Source organism: Ovis aries, chromosome 14 (assembly GCF_016772045.2).
Source record: "Ovis aries strain OAR_USU_Benz2616 breed Rambouillet chromosome 14, ARS-UI_Ramb_v3.0, whole genome shotgun sequence".
Taxonomy (NCBI): Eukaryota; Metazoa; Chordata; class Mammalia; order Artiodactyla; family Bovidae; genus Ovis; species Ovis aries.
In genome coordinates, this window is record NC_056067.1 from 18,113,858 (window position 1) to 18,135,122 (window position 21,265).

Below are 21,265 nucleotides of genomic sequence, written 5' to 3' on the forward strand. Positions count from 1 at the left end.
TGGGATTTTCTACATAGATAATCATGTTAGTAGCAAACAAAAGCAATTTTGTTCTTTCTTTCCAGTGCACAGACTTTTATTTCCTTATTTAGTCTTATTGTGTTAGGAGTTCCAATATGATGTAGGTTAGGAGTGGTGAGAGTGGACATCTTGCCTTATTCCTAATCTTAGTGGGAAAACATCTAATTTTATAACATTTTTGTAATATATTCTTTATCAAGTTGAGGAACTTCCCTTCTGTTTCTGATTTTCTGAACGTTACTTTTTTTCTTTCCTTTTTTTTTTGGCCACGCTGTGAGGCATGCAGGATCTTATTAGGTTGGTACAAAAGTAATTGCAGTTTTGGACCGTGAATTTTAAATCACTGTATTATAACTAGGCTTAAACAGATCTTATTAATCAAAATAGGAAGCGTTACAATCAGCACATTTTTGCCACTGAGAAAGAAGTTTGTTTCTATAGTGTAAGAATCCGTGCTTCAGGCTTCAGTGAACTCTTGAAAAGCATTTTCTGCCTCCTGCTGGTTGTGGAACGTTTTGCCTGCAAGAAGTTGTCGAGAGGATTGAAGAAGTAATTCACTGGCGAGAAGTGAGGTGAATATGGTGGGTGAGGCAAAGCTTCATGGTCCAGTTCGCTGACTTTTGAAGCGTTGGTTGTGCAGCATGCAGACAGGCGTTGTGGAGAGGAATGGGGCCCTTTCTGTTGACTGATGCCTGCTGACGTCCTTGCAGCTTTCAGTGCATCTCGTCGATGTGCTGAGCACACTTGTCAGATGTCACGGTTTCGCCAGGATCGAGAAAGCTGTAGTGAATCACACTGGCCGCAGACCCCCCAGCAGTGGCCATGGCCCTTTCTCTGGTGCACGTTTGACTTTGGCACGTGCTTGGTGCTGCTTCTTGGTCCAGCCACCGAGCTGCTTGTCACCGGTTATCATATAAAACTTGTTGTCACACGTCACAGTCCGATTGGGAAATGGTTCATTGTTGTTGTGTAGAATAAGAGGACACTTCAAAACAACAATTGTTTTGATTTTCAGTCAGCTCAGGAGGCACCCACTTAGCGAGCTTTTTCACCTTTCACCAGTTTACTTCAAATGCCCAGTGACCGTAGAATGGTCAGTGTTGCGGTCTTTGGCAACTGCTTGTGTAGTTGTAAGAGGGTCAGCTTCAGTGATGGTTCTCAGTTGTCGACTTCCAGTGGTCAGACATTACCCTCCTCATCTTCAAGGCTCTTGTCTTCTTTGCAAAACTCCTTGAAGCCCCGCTACTCTGTATAAACGTGTTGTTGATGTTTCGAGTTGTCTCTGCTGCTTTATGACCCATTTTGAACTTGAATAAAAAGATCTCTAGAGTTTGCTTTGTTTATATTATCATTTTTACAGTAAAAAAACAAAACAGCAAGTGTCATTAGCAAAAAACATAAAGCGAGAAATGTGCATTAAAATGATGTATAATGTAACTACATTTATTTAATAATGTATTTCAATATCAAAGAACAGAATTCAGCAGTGCAAAACCCGCTATTACTTTGGTACCAACCTAATAGTTCCTTAACAAGGGATTGAATCCGCGCCCCTTGCATTGGAAGCATGGAGTCCCAACCACTGCGCTGCCAGGGAATTCCCTTGCTGAGTGTTTTTGATGGGGTGTTAGATTTTTTCCAAATGCTTTTTCTGTCAATTTAATATGACTACCTGATTTCTCTTCTTTAGTCTGTTGATGTGACGTAAATTTATTTTTGAATGTTGACTCAGTCTTAGACACCTGGAATAAATCCCAGTTGGTCATGGTGTATAATTCTTTTTGTACATTGTTGGATTTGATTTACTCATATTTTGCTCATATTTTTACTTCTGTGTTCAGGAGAGATACTGGTCTGTAGTTTTTTTGTTCTTATAATGACCTTGGTTTGAGGATTAGGCTGATGGTCTCAGAGAATGAGGTAGAAACGTTCCTCTGCTTCTATTTTCTGGAATAGATTGTGGAGAATTGAGATAATTTCTTCCTTCAGTCTTTGGTAGATTTCCCTAGTGAACCCATCTGGGGTTGGTGCTTTTTATTTTAAGTGGGTTGTTAATTATTTAATAGATAAAGGCCTATTTGTTGCTTTTGCATAAATTCTGGTAGATTGCCTCTTTCAAGGAATTGATCTGTTTTTCTAGACCAAAATTTATCAAATTTGTGGATTCATAATGTTCCTTTATTACCCTGTTAATATCCATGGGATCAGCAGTGATGACCCTTCTTTCATTTCTGATATCAGCAGTTAGTGTTGTCTGTCTTTTTTCTCAGTTTGGCCAGAGGCTTATCCATTTCATTGATGTTTTGAAAGAGTCAACTTTTGTCTCATTGATTTTTCTCTATAGATTTCTGTTTTTCTCTGATTTCTACTCAAATTTTATTTTTTTATCCTTACTTTGAACATAATTTGTTCATCTCTTTTGGTTTCCTAATGTAGAAATGTAGGTAATTGATTTTTATATTTCTCTTTTTTAATTGCATTAGTAAATTTATGAATTTTCCTCTGTGTTCTGCTTTCCCTGCACAGCACAAGTTTTGATAAGTTGTATTTCCATTTTCATTTAGTTAGGACAATCTCTTGAGACTTCTTCTTTGACCCAAATTTTATTTAATTTCCCAAGTATTTAGTCTCCAAGTTTTGTATATTTAATTTCCAGATACTGTATTTTGGGATTTTCCCACTGTTTTTTAATTACCGATTTCTAGTTTAATTCTGTAGTGGTCTGAGAGCATACTTAGTGTGATTCATTCTTTGGAATTTGTTAAGATGTGTTTTATGGCCCAGAATGTGGTTTGCTTATAGGACTTTTTTTTCTTTCCTCCAAAAGAATGTACTGGTATAAGGTTTTTCCCTTTTATTGTATGAGACTTCAAAATAACAAACAAAAAATCAGAATGAAACAACCTGAGTGTTCATTGATGGATGATGTGGTAATAGACACACAGTGGAATACCGTTCAGCTTTATGAAGGAAGGAGAGTCCAACGCATGCTGTGACATGGATGAAACCTAAGGATGTGCTGAGTGGAAAAAAGCCAGTCACAGAAGACAGATGCTGAATGATTCTACTTCTGAGAGATATGTAAGGAGTAGGTAAAATTCATAGAGACAAAAAGCAGAACAGTGATTGCTAGGGGCTTAAGGATGAGGGAGAAGAGAATGGGAGTCAGTGTTGAGTGAGTGCAGAGTTGCATTTGGGGAGATTGAAAAGCTCTGGAATGAATTCAGGTATGTAATATAAACAAGTTCTGAAGCTCTATACAGCATATGGCTGTAACTAATAATAATCTATTGCGTATTATGATTTGCTAAGAGAGTATATCATTTTTTTTACATATTCTTACAACACATTAAAAAATTAAAAGGGGGCAGGAAGAAACTTTTGGAAGGTGTTGGATATGTTTCTGGCCTTGTTAGTAGGTGATAGTTTTACAAGTCTAACATACATTAAATATTTTATGTGTCAATCATACTTCAATAAAGTAGTTTTTTTAAAAAGTTCTGTAGATAACTAGTGGTGATAGTTACACAAGGTGTGTATATCTTAATATCATAGAAATGCACACTTTAAATGATTTAAATGGTAAGTTTTAATGTATGTTTTACCACAGCTTTTGAAACTGGAGAAAAGAATTTAAATCAGAACATTGACAAAAGATTAAAGAGTTATTTTTTAAATTTCTTTATTCCAAATGTTTGTATTTGAGACATGACTAGTTTAATTTTCACTTGTGATTGATTTGCTAGAATCTAATTATGTTCACTTAGGAATTCTTACGGTGCCATGAGGAATAGAACTTTTATGTAGATTAGCACAGAACTGTATATATGATGAACTGATACTCTCAGAAGAAATTCATGCATTTATTTAAGGACACTCTGCCTATGGACTGGACTGATTTGTAGCCACATGGTAGAATCATCATGGAGTTTGAGATCAGAGACTCTTCAGAGGTAATTTGTTTCAGTCCAGTCCTTTAAAAAATCAATAATTTGAGCCTCAGAGAGGTTAAAGGACTTACCAAGTTTGAGAATGAAATTGGGGGTTGACGTTTCACCTCCCCCTCTGGCTGCCGTTGGGTCTCCTACAGCCGGTGCAGATAATGGTACTCTGCTTAATGAGCTTGGTAAGAGCAGTTCCTAAACCAGTTACTTCAACACAAGAGTTCTCAATCCGAGGAAGTTTAAAAAAAAAATTAAAAAACAAAACCTCTGATGACTGGAAGCCATTCCTCAGAGACTCTGGCAGAATAGGTCTGCAGAGGGTGATGGGGCTTCCCTGGTAGATGACCCACCTGCCAGTGCAGGAGGTGCAGCAGAGGCAGGTTTGATCCCTGGGTAGGGAAGATGCCCTGGAGTAGGGGATGGTAACCCACTCCAGTGTTCTTGCTTGGAAAGCTCCGTGGGCAGGGGAGTCTGGCGGGCTCCAGTCCACGGAGTTGGCAAAGAGTTGGACATGAATGAGCACACACAGGGGGTAATCATGGCTGTCATGTCATATTTAAAAAATAGGAATCATATTCATGAGGATGCATGCTCAGCCATGCCGCGTGGATTGAAAAGAACTGCTTAAAAGGATCTTTTTAAAGCATGGTTCTCAAACCTGTCCAGTGGTCAGAATCCCCTGGGGAGCTCGGAACTCTCAGACCCCCTGCTGTTAGAAGCATTCCTAGTTGGGGGTGGGAGATGAGACGCTTGAAGTCCTTCATGGTTACACTCTAGATGGAACGGCTTTTGCCTTCCCACTAACTTTCCTGTATTGTTTAAAACCAGACCAAGTGAATGAAAGGACTTCAAGATAGTTCATGTGGGCAACAGACAGCATCTTAATGAGGTGAAATTTGGCTCAGTCTTTGTAACACTTGTTTTTTGGATGAAAAGTAAAAGTGCTTATTAAGGAATTTGAGATTATTAAGAGTTTTTAAAAACTGGATCTCATACTTGAAGTGCTTTCCCCCTTTTTTCTGTGAGAATGGTGTCTGGGTTATTTTTAAGGTCGAGTATTTATTGTTGGAGAGTCAAGTGCCTTTTTGTATTTAAATGTGAAGATGGAGCACCTTCAATGCACTTTATTAGTTTAGAGTCAAACCATCTGTGTTCATATAGAATTGAATTCCCTTAATGAAATATCTGATAAATCATGTACAGTTTATGACCCAGGGATTTTTGTTAAATTATTATTATGTAATAAGTAAGGCACAAATTTTTTCTCCTTGTAAAAACTCAAAACATTACAGAAAAGTCAGGAGTGTGGCCACCATTCTTTTTCTGTTCTTAGCCCCAGCTTCTCCCTTGGAGGTAGTGATTGTCTCCAGTGTCCTGTGGATCCTCCCAGAACTTTTCCTACCAGGTAGACTGGCCAAAGGAAAAAAAAAATATTATTTTGTAAATTTTCCTTTTTACCACATATCTTGGAAATTTTTTCATGTCAGTTCATGTGCTGTGTAGAATTCAACTGTATAGTTCAGTTCCGTCGCTCAGTTGTGTCCAACTCTTTGTGACCCCGTGGAGTGCAGCACGCCAGGCTTCCCTGTCCATCACCAACTCCCAGAGCTTGCTCAGACCTGTCCATTGAGTCGATGATGCCATCCAGCCATCTCATCCTCTGTCATCCCCTTCTCCTCCTGCCTTCAATCTTTCCCAGCCTCAGGGTCTTTTCCAATGAGTCAGTTCTTCACATTAGGTGGCCAAAGTATTGGAGCTTCAGCATCAGTCCTTCCAATGAATGTTCATTTCCTTTAGGATTGACTGGTTTGATCTCCTCGCAGTCCAGGGGACTCTTTAAGAATCTTCTCCAACACCACAGTTCAAAAGTATCAATTCTTCAGCTCTCAGCTTTCTTTATTTTTCAGCTGTACCATAATTTTTAAAGCCATTTTCCCTATTGGTGGTCACAAATGTTGTTTCCAAATGTATTTCCTATTCCAGTACTGCAGTGGACATTCCTGTGGATGCCTCTGTGTGCAAATGTGCTGTGGTTGCTGAGGCAAAATGCTAAATTGTCCTCCTGCCAGGCCATGCTGCAGAGGTGTTGGACTGAGAAAGAGACTCAGGAGAATTTTGAAGTCCTTGAATTTGCAGATATTTGAGTTGAAGACACAAATGTAGCAGAACATAATCTTTTTGTTGTTGTTGTTTATAATTGTCAAAAACTTGAGGAGTGTATGGGGTTTTCTATGCAGACCCTGAATGTCTGCACGCCCGGTGTCAGTGTGCTGACTGCTGACTTGGAAATAGTTGATAAAAAATGCTGAATTAGGTTAGTGATGTGAAGATGATTAACAGATAATGGTAGCCAGAATAATTGTGTTAAAACAGCAAGAAATATCAAGAGAATTTGATGAGTTCTGCATTTTCTTTGGTGCTTGCCTTTCACAGTAATGTTAGAAACTTTATGTTGTTTAATAATTTTTCTTGTGTATTTGATTCACTTGACTATGAAATAACAACTATGCCATTTCAAAGAAGCTCTTCATTGAAAAGTATCAACTATACATTAGTCCCCATTAAGCTCTTTATTTATGTCATTGTAAAAGATCCATTTAAATCCATTAAAATCTACTATTTTCTCCTACTTGAAAGATCTTATTGCTTCTCCTAGTTTACATTTTGCCTGGTCTTTTCCATGTATTTACATAGTCTACAATGTAGGTTTTTGGGGGTTTTTTTGGAAAAGGTAGAACATATTTTTGTAGGTGATTCTACCAAGGTTTACTTAAGCGCTCCCATATTGTTAGACATCTAAGTTACTTTCTGTTTTCTGTTGTGAATAAAGCGTGAGAAATATAAGTGTTGTTTACTTTTTCAGCTAGCTTCTCCATCTGTCTTCCTCAAAATAAAATTGCTGGGTTTTTCATTACGTGTTGCCAGAAAGACTGTGAGGGTTAACAGGGGATGAGGGAACCTGTCACCACTCCTCTAAAGGCTCCCAGTCTTCTTTCCCCGCCCCCTCTCCCGCCACCAGTAAGTTAGGCTTTAACAGTTTACTTATTTTTGTCTTAAAATAGTGGGTTTGAGATTTTTTGCCCTGTGGGTTTGTTGGTATATGTGTTTGTGTTTTGAAGTATGTGTAAATGTGTTAGCTATATTTTTATTCCACTTTGAAGTTTCACTAGTGCGTTAATGTTCTAATTTTTCTTACTCATTTCACTTTCTTATCTGCAAGTAAGGTAATAGTGAACTTGGCACCGTTGAATTAGAACACTGGCAGTTTGTCCTTGGCCATAAGATCATATGCCCCAGGATCAGAGGTAAGACGAAGGATTCAGCAGTTCCAGAAACGGGTGGTGGTTGTGTCTTCCTATGGAAAAGAATGCCAAAGAGCTCTTCAGGTTTCTGTAACTTTCCATAAAGTGAGGCAGGGCTCCCTAAGCAATGGTAAATTTAAGGACGTAAGCTGTGTGCTCATTGGTAGGGAAGCTAATGATGAAAGAGGGTTTTGTATTTGCCTTTCTGTGAATGCTTGAAGATTATCTTGTGAAACCAGCTGTGCCCAGGAGGGAGCAGAGGTGGGCAGGTGAAGATTCAAAGGACAGGTGGGAAAGCTGTTGAGACTCTCAGATTAGACTGATTCTGCATTAAAAGTTCTGAATGCCTTATATACGTGTTGACCCTGGGATTTCTAGGCCTCTTTGGTGGTCTTAATATTTTCAGTATTTCTAAAAAGGTGACAATGTGCCTGTTACCTTGGTCCACGTGCTAAGTAAAATGTCAAGTTGTTTTGTTTTGGGTTTATGTTAAGTCATTTATTACCTGGATATACACATCTTCTTTTCATTGACTTACAGATTCTCCTTTTCCTCTTCATTTTGCTTTGTGGTAACATACAAGTTAAGGCAGAATCTTTTCAGGGCTGTAATGGCAGCTTGTCCTTTCTTTCTGTTTTTTCCCTAAACCATCTCATTGAGATATGTACAGTTCAGATATTTTCTCGTATATTCACAGAGTTGTACAGCTATCATCAGAATAAGTTTTAGAACATTTTCATCATCCCCAGAACAAAGCTCTTATCCACCTGCAGTCGCTTTCCATCTCTGCAGGTGTGCTTACTTTGGACACTGCATATAAATGAAATTGCATAATACAGGTGTCCTTTTGCGTGTGCCTTTCTTCACTTAGCATGTTTTTAAGGTTCATCCGTGTTGCAGCATGTTATCATTTCTTTATGTGGCCAGTAATATTTCAGTGTGCCCACGTTTTGTTTATCCATTCATTGATTGGTGGACACTTGGATTGTTTCCACTTTCTGGCTATTGAGAATAATACTGCTATGAACAGTTTTTGCGTGGGCATACAGTTTTAGTTCTCTTGGATAGATACCTCAGAGTGTTCCCACTTTTGGTTCTTGGTGTCGTTTTGAGCCTCGTGTACTTTTACATTTCACATACTTACATGGAAATAGTGTTTTAGCTAAAAGAAAAGAGGTCTAATCGTGTGTGTGTGAGAGAGAGAGGGAGGAAGAAAAATACAAATGACTATGGATGGCGCTAGGATTATTTCCACCCTGATCTTATTTGTATGGTTTTGCTATAACTGGCAAAGTAGCAAAGCTCCAAGTTGGAGTTGTTGCCAAGTTCTGGCTTATTTGGGAATTTTTGTCTTTTATTGACAGTTTTTAGTTACCTGCAGTAAGTAATTATGAACCAGTCTTAACTGTAATACTTAGCCTGGAATGAATTTAATTGTACGTTGGTAGAAATGCTGCAGTTTTTACATAAATTCTAATGGGAATTAGTGTTTCTTTAACTTGTGATTGTGGAGGCAAGCAAAAATTATAGGAACAGTTATGGTCTCAGAGTGAGAGATGGGTAAGTTTGGCTGGTGAATGCTGATTGACACTCACTGCTTGTTGACTGCTTCTTGATGGCAGCTTAGAGCCGTGGGGTGAGGGCTGAAACAGGAAGTGGAAGGTGTTCTTGATGGTAAGCTGGGCAACATGGCCTGTGTCTGGGCTGTCTGCTCATTTATTGTGTAGAACAGCTAAAAGAAGTTTCAATTCCTTATTATGTAAACTTTTGTTTCTTAGTCATTTCAAGTTTTTATTATTATTTAACATGTGGAGAGGATATAGAATATCAACAAACCCCTTAGTGTCCATCACCTGGAGAGAATAAATTTGACTTTTTCTTCCCTCCCCGCTTCCTTCCCTTTTTTATTCTTCCTCTTTTTTTCTTAAGGAGTTCAGCTTTTCAGATGTGCTTGAACAGCCGTTTGGCCTCCTCTCCTGTTTGCCTCCCTCCTTTCCCAGAGGCAGCCATCCTTGCAAGGCAGATGTTTTTATGCTTCTGTGTTTATATCCATTGCAATATATGCCATTGGTGTCTGTATTTTTAAACATTACATAAATGGTTTAAATTTTAATTCTACCTATCTAGCAGTATTTCTCAGGATGGTCATCAGATATTTTTGATGGATATCCAGTATTAGCTTAAGTTTTTCTTACTGTGATAAAATAATACATGACATAAAAATTTACCATTTTTAAGTATACATTCCAGTGGCATTAAGTACATTTACATCATTGAGCAACCATTACCACTGTCAGTTTCTACAATTTTTCATCATTCCAAACAGAAACTATCTACCCATTCCCTGGTGGCTCAGATGATAAAGAATCTGCCTACAATGAGGAGACCTGGGTTTGATCCCTGGGTCGGGAAGATCTCCTGGAGAAGGGAATGGCAACCCACTGCAGTATTCTTGCCTGGAGAATTCCATGGACAGAGGGGCCTGGTGAACTACAGTCCACGGGGTCGCAAAGAGTCAGACACAACTGAGCAACTAACGCTTTCTGCATGCCCCATCCCCCCATCCCCTCCAGTCCCTGGTAATTAACCTCTATTCTACTTTCCCTCTGAATTTGCCTGTTCGAGGTACCTTATATAAATGGAAACATGCAATATTTGTCCTTTTGTGTCTGGCATATCTATTTCACTTAGCATAACATTTTTAGCGTGCATGTGACAGCATGTATCAGATTATCCTTCATTTTTAACGCTGACTTAATATTCCACTGTATGATTGATTACACTTCATTTTGTTTATCCATTCATCTGTTAATGGACATTTGGATTGTTTCCACCTTGTGGCTATTGTGAATAATGCTGTGAACATTGGTGTATGAGTTTCTGTTTTCATTTCTTTGGGTTTATACCTAGGAATGGAATTGCTGAATCATATGGCAGTTCTACTTTTTGAGGAACTGCCAAACTTTTCCATTTCAGCTAACCATTTTATATACTTGCCAGCAATGCAGGAAGGTTCTGATTTTTCCACCTCCTCACTAACGCTTGTTAATTTCTTTTTCTTTGATAGTAGCCATCCTATTGGGTTGAAGTAATCTGGTGGTATTGATTTGCATTTCTCTAATGACTAATGATGTTGAGTATCTTTTTGTGTGCTTATTGGTCACCTGTATATCTTCTCTGGAGAAATGTTCATTCAGGTCCTTTGTCTGTTTTGAATTGGGATGTTTGGTTTTGTTGTTGAATTGCAGGAGTTCTTTGTATATTTTGGATATTAATATTTTGAGTATTAAGCCCCTAGGTATATGTTTTGAAATAATATTACCTCCCCTTCTGTTGGTTGTCTTTTCACTCTCTTATTAGTATCCTTTGATGCACATAAGTTTTCAGTTTTGATGAAGTCTGATTTATATGTGTTTTTCTTTTGTTGCCTGGGCTTTTTGGTTTTATAGCCAAGAAATCTTTGCCAAATTCTGTCATGACTCACCAGTGTTTCTTCTAAGAATTTTATAGTTCTCTAGCTCTGAAGTTTAGGTCTTTGATCCACTCTGAGTTAGTTTTTGTATGTGGTGTAAGATAAGAGTCCAGTTTCATTCTTTTGCAGGTGGATATCCAATTTCCCTAGCACCGTTTGTTGAAAAGACTGTTACCCTAGCTTAAGTTCTTTTCATTATAATGTAAGAATGCACACAAGTATAAGTTTCTTATGCTTCAAAGCTTACAAAAACAAAACAGTTAATCAGCTAAATACAGACAAAATGGCAGAGTCAGTGAAATTAAAATGAACTGTACAGGACAGATGATGTTTTACTCAAGTTGCTACTCTCACTGGTGAGATGGTATTGCCTGCTGTGGTGCTGGCAGAGCTTGGAAAATGCCTTTATTGCCTTGCCGTGCAACAGCTCATTTCTTTCAACACTTTATTCTGAAAATGGTAAAATTTTTTAGGGCGCCATTTGACCTTTGCTTGGCATATATGTGTGAAACGTGTATCAAATCTGACCCTGTTCTTGATTGTTAGTACAGACCAATTGAAATTGTATTGTTTGGCCTTGGCCTGGTGGTGAATACAAGCTGGCTGGGCAGCTCTCTGTGTCTAGGGAAGCATCTGGATGGTTTAGAACAAACTCATGCTAATGTTATTAGAGTAATATTGAAGTAGAAATTTAAAAAATTATCATAGAGAATGTATGGACTTGAAAGAAGTGTCTACAGGCCCAGTTTGAGACATGTTTCTTAATATTTGACACCATTGCCATATTTCCTGTGCTAACTTTAGGGTTTTTTGTTGTTGCTGCTTATCTTTACTGCTTTTTCTCTTGATTACAACCAAAATAAAAGCTGGTATTCTTCATCTCAGACCATGATATATGTGTTTAAATATAATTTTACTGCCAAAAATGTGTCAAGTTGGCTTTTTATTTCCTGCATTTTCTTTTATGTGGTTAACACGGCCCTTGAATACCATTGTCTTCTCACCGTTAAGTTCTCAACTGAGTTGTCCCTATTTAGAGTGTAAGGCTGCCGGTTTGTTTTTGAAATATTGGAATGAATTATGGTGAGTGAGATAGAGCTATGAAGAAAGAATCTTCACGTTCCTCTGGTGTAGATGCCTTTGGCACTTGTTTCTACTTGAAGACAACTTTTATCTAAGGCTAATGCTATTTTGAGGGAAGAATTTCTCAACTTTTCAAACTAGTCTGAGGGAAAGTGGCTAAACGACATGAAGCAAAACCCTGGGCTCTCTTGTATCAGGAAATCCCCTTCACACGCTCAAGTGTCTCAGTGTGTAAGCACATTTCCTGTTGGTGTGAACTCTGACATTTCGAACCTAAAGTCAAACTTTTATCTTCTATGCATGGCATGGAGTCATACCCTAATCTAATTCTTAGATGTAATTAGATATTTCTATTGAAATATAGTGGTTTTCTAAACTTGAATCAAGAAGCAACCAGAGAATCATATTTATTAAGATAATGACCTTTTTGGTGTTTCTTTTCCTCAGACTAATAGCGTTTATGTGACGTGACATATTTCTGTGATTGATAATAGAATAGAACCTAGTTCTTCAGAGATGTGTCTAGCTACATGGTATCTCAGTGAGCTGTTGGCTTTTTTTTTTTTTTTTTTTTTTGAGAATAGTGCACTTTGTTGTTGTTATTTTAAATGCTGTTAAAAATGGTAAAATATGTAAAAATACAATTTATTTTTATAATGTATACACTTTTAAAGGTATAATTTAGACGTATTAAATACAGTTGACCCTTGAGTGACATGAGTTAAAAAATGTGTCTATTGAACATCCCTGGTGGTGCAGTGAGTGAAGAACCCGCCTACCATTGCAGGGGACAGGGGTTCAATTCCTGGTCTGGGAAGATCCCACATGCCACAGGCAACTAAACCTGTGCCCCGCCACTGCTGAGCCCATGTGTGGCAACTGCTGCGGCCGGCGCGCTCTAGAGCCTCTGCTCTGCCGCAGGGGGGGCCTGCGCACCGCTCGAAGGGCAACTCCCACTCACTGCAGCTAGAGAACGCCCGTGCAAAGCAGTGAAGACCCTGTGCAGCCAGAAATTAATACTTTTTAGAAGTAAATAAATGTTAAGAAAACCTCTTTTTTAAAAAAAATCTCTGTATAATTTAAGAGTCAGGCCCCTGACCCCATTCCTCCCTATCCACAGTTCTGCATCAGAGGATTCAGTCAACCTCAGGTCCTGTATTTATTGTTGAAAAAAATCCTCGCGTAAGTGGATCCGTGCCTTTTAGATCTGTGTTGTTCGAGGGTCAGCTGTACCATCACGATGTGGTACAGCCATTGCCACTGTAGTTTCAGAACATTTTTACCCCCTACCTGTTAAGAAGTCATCCCTCATTTCCCTTCTCAGCTTCTGGCAACAAATAACCTGCCTTCTGTCTCTGGATTTGCCTGTTCTGGACATTTCCTATAAATGGATTCATACAATGCGTAGTCTTTTGTGTCTGGCTTTCACTTAGTGTAAACAATTTTTATAGAGTTTTTCCATGTTGTGGCATGTATCAGTGCTTAATTACTTTTCATATCTTTTGTATGGTATATCACATTTTATCAGTGTTTGGGTTAGCTAAACTTAAAAACTGTGGTAAAAATTACACGTAATATAAACTTTGCCATAAAGTTCAGTAGCGTTAAGTACATGTACTTTGTTGGCAAGTCATCCCTATTACTGTCCATCTTCAGAAATTTTTCATCTTCTCTAACTGATACTTTGGAGAAGGCAATGGCACCCCACTCCAGCGCTCTCGCCTGGAAAATCCCATGGATGGAGGAGCCTGGTAGGCTGCAGTCCATGGGGTCGCTAAGAGTCAGACACAACTGAGTGACTTCACTTTCACTTTTCACTTTAATGCATTGGAGAAGGAAATGGCAGCCCACTCCAGTGTTGTTGCCTGGAGAATCCCAGGGACGGGGGAGCCTGGTGGGCTGCCGTCTATGGGGTCGCACAGAGCCCAACAGGACTGAAGCGACTTAGCAGCAGCTGATACTTTGTACCTGTTAAGCTCTAATTCCCCATTCTCTGCTTCCTCCCAACCCCTGGCAACCACCATTCTATTTTCTTTTTCTATGGCAGAGACTTGACTGTTCTAGGTACCTGATATAATCTTATGGTGTTTGTCCTTTTTTTAAATTAATTTTTATTGAAATATAGTTGAATTAAAGTGTTGTGTTAGTTTCAAATGTACAGTAAAGTGATTCAGTTATACATATATACAAATACATATATTCTTTTTTTATATTTTCTTTCACTGTAGTTTATTATAAGATATTGAGTATAGTTAGTAGGTCTTTATTGGTTGTTTTATACTTAGTACTGTGTATATTTTAATCCCAAATGCCTACACATTTATCCCTCTTCTCCCCCTCCCTTTTGTTTTCTGTCTGTTTGAGTCTGTGTGAGTTGCTGCCGTTCTGTGAGTCTGTTTCTGCTTTATAAATAAGTTCGTTTATATCTGGTATTTGTCCTTCTTATTTCACTCGATCCATTTTGCGGCACATGTCAGAATTTTCTCCCTTTTTTAGGCTGGATACTATTTTATTGTGAGATGTATAGATCACGTTTTGTTCAGCCATTCTCCTGCTGATGACGCTTGGGTTGCTTCCACCTTTTGGATATTGCGCATAGTGCTGTTGTGAACATGAGCATACAAGTATCTTTTGAGTCTCTGCTTTCAGTTCTTTTGGCTGTATACCCAGGAGTGAAATTGCTGATCATGTAGTAAGTCTGTATCTAATCCTTTGAGGACCAGCCATACTGTTTTCCATAGTGCTGAACCATTATGCATTCCTGTCAGCACAAGTAATAATGAATTCTAGTTTCTCCACATTCTCTGTTGCAAACCTGCTGTTTTCTTGTTTTTTTTGGTAAGGAGCAATCACAATGGCTACTTTAAAAATGTGTTTTTAAAGTATAGCTAAGCACTGTCTTTTTTTTTTTCTTTTTATATCAATGACAAATATACCCTTAGTTGACGCTTTGATATGAATTGGGATGGGTGCTTAGAAGATGTTACTATGGTACTTCTAACAATTATGTGTGGTTCTGTAAGTTTGTTTACCCCTAAATAATGTACAGGGTGGTGCATAGAAATAACTTGGTAGAGTTGATCTATCAAGTTAATCTTGGCTATCTAAAGGAGCCCACCTGTAAAGCAGGGGTAAGAAAACTTTTTTCTATAAGGGTAGTAAATATTTTCAATAGCTGTGTTTGGTTCTAAGCTTTCTGTCTCGACTACTCATCTATGCTATTGTAACGTACAAAAGCAACCACTGACAGTTTGCAAATGAGCAGGCATGGTTATATTCCAATAAAACTTTATGTACACTGTAATTTGAACCGCATATATTTTATACCTATCCCGAAATATTATTCTTCTTTTGATATCAACCATTTAAAAATGTAAAAGCATTCTTATCTTGTGGGCTGTACACAAACAGGAAGTGGACTGGGTTTGAACTGTGGGTGTGTTTTGTTGACCTCTGTGTAGAGGAATAAGTGGATATTAGAGGTAGAGTGGAACTTGTGTGATACTTGAATTATTTGTGGAAATATTTTGGAGATAGCTTTTTGGTCCAGGGAAAGGGTCTAGAGCTAAGGGAGTCGGACTGCTGGAGAGGAGTAGTAAACTCAGAGTAACAGATCCGGAAATTTCAAATGCAGTTTATTAATATGTGTCTGTTATAACAAAGGTTAAGTGATTGAACCAACGTCTGGCACCGTGGTTGGCACAGCATCACCTTTCATAAGTCTTTGTGGAAATGCAGATAATGAGGAAGAAGAGTGAAGGGTGGTCTGAAAAGATAAAGCAGGGCGGTGGGCTGGTGTGGGGGTGGTGGGCGGATGGCTGCTGTGTTAAATGACTTTCTGTTTTGGTGGACCTGTCTTACCGAAGAGACTAGTCATACCCTCTTACTGTCTTTGTGTATGTTTGAGCTCATGAAGACCCAAAGCCTGAGTCAATAGGAAATATAAAGTATATACTCAGTGCCAGATTGGGATACCACTGCAGACTGACCGAGCTGCTGAGTGAGCATTCATGTCCCTGTTTTATAGATGTGGGAACTGAGACTGAGGGAAGTTGGTAGCTTCCAATAAAAGATTCTTCAGTTAGAAATGTCTTAGCTGGGATTTGAGAGTAATTTTACCTCTGTGATCCTGATGGTGTGTTAAAATGAGGAGATCCCGTCCCATCAATATCACTTTGAAAACCTAGTGCAAGGACTGGGTACTTGATTCTTTGGAGAAACCCTGAAGCTCTCTGTGAGTTTACTTTCCTTTAATATCTGTATTAATTATAATGGAAGCTAAAAGAGAAAAGGGATGGCCGTCAGAATGTCATGGTAAGAATGAACTGGTAGCGAAGCAGCAGGGCCCACATTTAGACCCCAGGCTGCTCTGATTGATGCTGGACAGCTACCGGTGCGCACAGCGATGGCCCAGAGTTAGGAGGACATAGGGAACGGTTTCAGTCATAGTGATGTAGCATATTTTTAATCATTATTAAAGTTTTAGTATGTAGAGAGGAAAGTTTGGCAGTGCTTATGTTTCACTTCTGTTAGTGAAGAAGTATTGTTTTATTATTGTTAGTGTCTCTTTAAAATTATTGAAGTGTTCACAGTCTTCCAAAAATTTATGTATAAATACATATAGATTGGTAGGTTATCAAGATCTCTTTATATTGCCCTTAGGTCTTAAATTTTTAAAATTATTTTCAGGGATTAAGGATGAATTTAGTGGCAGTTTTTACAAGTTGACTTACAAGTTGACGAGTAAGCGTTGTTGTGATCAAGTGCTATACCGCCAAGAACAGACGTATTAGAAATAGTCTTGAAGTAGTAATCATCAGGCTTTACTTTGGAGTAGAGGAAATAGTGTAGAGGAACTTAGTAGTGCTTTGTAGGTAGATGTGACTGCTAATAACTTCATATTTTAAGAGAAGTTAGATGGTAAATGAGACCTATGTAAGCTGACCTTTGAATAGCACGGAGGTTAGAGATACTGACTCTCTGCAGTCCAAAATCCATGTATAACGTAGTCGGCCCTCTGAATCTACAGTTCATCAGTGTCTGCAGTTCCTCCATATTTACTGTTGAAAAAGAAATCTATGTGTAAGTGGACCTGCACAGTTCAGACACGTGTTATTTAGTTGCTAAGTTGCCTCCGACTCTTTTGCAACTCTGTGGACTGTAGTCGGCCAGGCTCCTCTGCCCATAGGATTTCCCAGGCAAGAATACTGGGGTGGGTTGCATTTCCTTCTCCAGGGGATCCTCCTGACCCAGGGAGTGAACCCACATCTCCTGCACTGGCAGGCGGATTCTTTACCACTGAGCCAGTAAGGAAGCCCCTCAAACATGTGTGTTTAAAATTTATCTGGTTTGAGAGATTTTAGCATGATGAAACAGTACCAGGCTCAGATAATTTTTACAATCGACATTTAAAATTTTATGTATACCCTGAAAATATGACTTCTTATGATCTGCTGGTTGGCTGCTCAATGAAAGTATCAAGTTTATTGTTGCTATTTTGTTTGATGTTTATTGGATTTAGAAAGTTACCAGGTTAGGAATATGGAGGGGTTGATTTATCAGGATAGTGGGTTTCTGTTTGACTTTAAATATTGTTGTTGTTACTGTAATATTAGTGGCTTGTTTGTGAAATTTGTTTGGCAGGACGTTAGAGTTGCAGTAGCTTTTCCTTTAATCTCTATCCATCATTATCATTGTTATCTTGAAAGAAAGATGCTACCATGTTGGTTTATTCTGGCAAAAACTATAACATACTTTGAGGGAGGCCTTTGATAAAATTTGTTAAAAAAAAAAAGTACAACTTGAGTAAACTAGGAGTATGCAGACACTTCCATAACCTGATAAAGACTGGCACTTTCAAACCAGTGTACAATATAGAAACATTTCCTGTTGAATCAGGAGCAAGACACTGATACCTGCCTTTACCTGTGTTATTTGGTCTTATCTTGGTAGTTTTCCCCCATGCAGTTGGGCTAGAAAATTGGCTGGTTAGAAAATAAACATATAAAAATCATTAGCTTTTCTATAGAACCGTCAGAAAATATAATTTTAGAAAGGAAAAAGATTTCACTCCCTACAGCATCAAAACCTCTAAAATTATTTAAAACACATCTAGAAATGTGAAAAAAATTTAAAAACATTATGGTGGATGGCATAACAGACTTGAAGATGTTAAGTCAACTCATTAATTTGTTAATTAATGTAATTCAAATATAAATCCCAAATAATTTTTTCAGAGGGGAGAGTAACTTGTGAAAGTGATTCTGAAGAGTTGCTGAAAGAATAAACAGATAAGAATAGCTGAGAAAACTGTGGTATTGAAAACTGTACGTGAGTTTGGGGAGGCGTAGTTTTGTACTATTAACTGTTTGTTGCTTTATACACAAATTTTAAAGTGTAACCTGAGCCCTAGAATAGGCAGAAATAGCAGTAGATCTGAAAAGAAAGCCTAAAACCTGACCCAACTGTGCATGAATTTAATACATTATCAAAGGCTTAATGTGTGTAAATCAGGGTTTTTTCGAGTGCAAGGGAAAGAAAATGAACCATCTTGGTTTCAGCAGAAACCAAGCAAGACACTTACTTTGTCAAGTACCTGGGATGCCCTTGGGGTGGCATTTGCTTCAGTTGTTCCAGAGGCTAAAATGCCCTGTCTCTCCCTGACTTTGCTTCTTTCTCAGAGTTGGCTCCATTCTCTTTTGCTCATGGGCTTCCTTTTTGCAGCTAGAGGAAAAGGAGGTGTGGTTGTTGTTGATTCCAGGCTTCTATTTTTAGAGCTCAAGGTCAAAGAAGAAAGTGACCTTCCGTAGTGTCAGCATGTAAAGTCCTAAGGAAGGACATCACGTAGAGCGCTGGGGTCGCATGCCCACCCCGGGCCGTGTCTGCCGGATGCTGCACTCGTAGGGTCACCCATGGCTGTGCGTCCCCAGAACTACACTGGCCCTGCTGTGCAGTCTCATCAGAGTCGTAGGAACACTGGGAGAGGAGTTGCTCCCCAGGGGAACTGGGCGGGTTAGAATTACTGAGCGGGAAGCAGGGGACAGGCCATTGGACAGACTGGGGCAGCAAGTGTTGTTAAGAAACAGGATGGCATATTTAATAAAGGACACTGGATACTTGATTAACTGTTTGGGGAAAAAATTATATCCTTGTCTTTCACCGTGCTCAGTTAAATTCTAAATGAATAAATGGTGGTTAATTTGGAAAAAGGAACAAATTAAATAACTAGAAATATAGTCAGAATTTTTAAAGTAAACTTTATTTTTTTGAGGAGTTTTAGGTTCACAGCAAAATGAATGGAGAGTACATAAATTAATTCCCATTTTCCACCAGGGCCATAGATTTATTGAAATCAGTGAATTAATCATCCAAAGTCCATAGTTTACATTAACGTTTACTCTTGGTGGTGTCCACTTGATGGATTTGGGTAAATGTGTAAAGACGTGTATCCGCTATTATATCATTCAGAACCGTTTGTCCTAAAAATCTTCTATGCTCGGCCTGTTCATCCCTGCCTCCCCTCAGCCTCTGGCAGCCAATTATCCTTTTCCTCTCCCTAGTTTTGCCTTTTCCAGAATGTCAGAGAGCTAGAGTCCTACAGGGTATAGCCTTTTCAGGGCTTCCCTGGGGGCTCAGTGGTAAATAATCAGCCTGCGAATGCAGGAGACACAGGTTTGATCCCTGATGCAGAAAGATCCCACACGCAGCGAAACACCTAAGCCCATGGGCCATGACTGCTGCGCCTGTGCTCTAGAGCCTAAGAGCCTCTGCCACTGGGCCCACACGCCCTGGCGCCCCTGCCCCACAAGAGAAGACGTTGCAGTGGGAAGCCCGAGCCCGCAACTGGAGAGGAGCCCCCGGCCTCTGCAACTGGAGGAAGGCCCATGCAGCAGTGAAGACCCAGCCGGAAACAGGTTTAAAAAGTAGACAGAGCTGAGAAGCCCTTTCAGATTGACTTCTTTCACTGGGAAATACGCAGTTACCTCTGTGCCTCTTCATGGCTTTGATAGCTCATTTCTTTTTGGTGTTGAATTACATTCGTTGTCTAGATGTACCACAGTCTATCTCGTTACTTACTGAAAGGCATCTTGGTTGCTTCCAAGTTCTGACAGTTATGAATGAAGCTGCTATAAACATCTATATGCAAGTTTTAGTGTGGACCTCAGTTTTTAGCTCATTCAGATTAATACCAAGGAGCGTGCTTGCTGGATCATATGTCAAAACTGCCGGACTGTCTTCCAAAGGGGCTGTGCCATTTCGAATACCACCAGCAATGGATGAGAGTTTTGCTGCTGCATGTCCTTGGAGCATTTGCTATTGTCAGTGTCTTGGATTTAGGCCGTTCTAGTAGATGAGGAGTGGTATCTCACTGTTGTTTTAATTTGCAGTTCCCTAATGGCACATTATGTCAAGTATCTTTTCATGTGCTTATTCATCATCTGTGGGAGTTTGGTTTTGTTTTTGGTGAGGTATCTGCACAAGTCTTTGCCCATTTTTAAGTTGGGTTTTTTGTTTTCTTACTGCTGAGTTTTAAGAGTTCTTGGTATATTTTGGATATCAACCTTTTATCACAGGGGTCCCCAACCCCCAGGCCGTGGGTAAGTTGTGGTCCAGGGCCTGTTAGGAACCAGGCTGCACTGCCGAAGATGAGTGACGGGTCTGAAAGTAGAAGCCTCATCTACCGCTTCCCATTGCTGTCATTACAGCCTGAACCTTCCACCCCACCACCCGACCACACACACCTCCGTCTTCCATGAAACCAGTCCCTGGTGCCAAAAAGTGTGGGGACCACTGCTTTTTCAGGCTATGTGTTTTGCAAATCTTTGTTCCGAGTCCGTGGCTTGCTTGCCCTTTCCCTTGATAGTTGAGTATCTTTGTAACCTCAGGGTAAAAAAGCCTTTTGAAATACACAGGAAAGGGAGGCCTGCAAGCAGAGATTGTAGACTGGTGACCCAACGGCTAGATCGGACCTGCACACGTGATGTTTTGCCTACGCTCTTTGGTTTATCTTGTAAAAACTGTGTCCAAATTTTAAAATGAAGATCTTACCTAGTAGTCCAGATTTCTGGCTTATCTTAAAAGATGGGAAGTGTTGGCAGTGCTGGACTCACATTGCCGAGTGGCAGTCAAGTGGCCAGCCCCAAGTAGCTGCTGCTTCCGTCTGTGGGACATGGGCTTTCCAGTTGGCGCCTTCTCCACCACTGCCTAGTGAACCCTAGCACTACAGTTGGCATGTGAGTTGCCTTTTCTTGTTATATTTATTTACCTTAGCTGTTCTCTTCAGGCAGAGACTCATAGGTATAAATCTGTTTTTTTTTTTAAGTTTTTATACACATTAAAAAAGCTTTGCAATAAGACATTCAACATAAAAAATCTGAATAAAAATTTATTTTTAAAATTAATTCCCAGTAGACTGTAAGCTTCATGATGGCAAGGACCATGTC

At 39.3% G+C, this 21,265-nt stretch overlaps 1 protein-coding gene across 5 annotated transcripts in view; it reads left to right on the forward strand.

Annotated features, from left to right (window-relative positions):
• Positions 1-21,265, forward strand: part of TENT4B (terminal nucleotidyltransferase 4B) — a 69,380-nt gene that overhangs the window by 19,024 nt on the left and 29,091 nt on the right. For 2 of the 5 annotated variants that reach the window (XM_042231585.2, XM_060397934.1), the window contains exon 1: positions 1-19,744. This exon is cut by the window's left edge and continues 17,701 nt beyond it. The exons of the other annotated variants lie outside the window; for them this stretch is intronic. In XM_042231585.2, the coding sequence (XP_042087519.1) occupies positions 19,506-19,744 (239 nt within the window). In that variant the 5' untranslated portion in view covers positions 1-19,505. The remainder of the gene's footprint in view (positions 19,745-21,265) is intronic. 5 annotated transcript variants of the gene reach the window in all.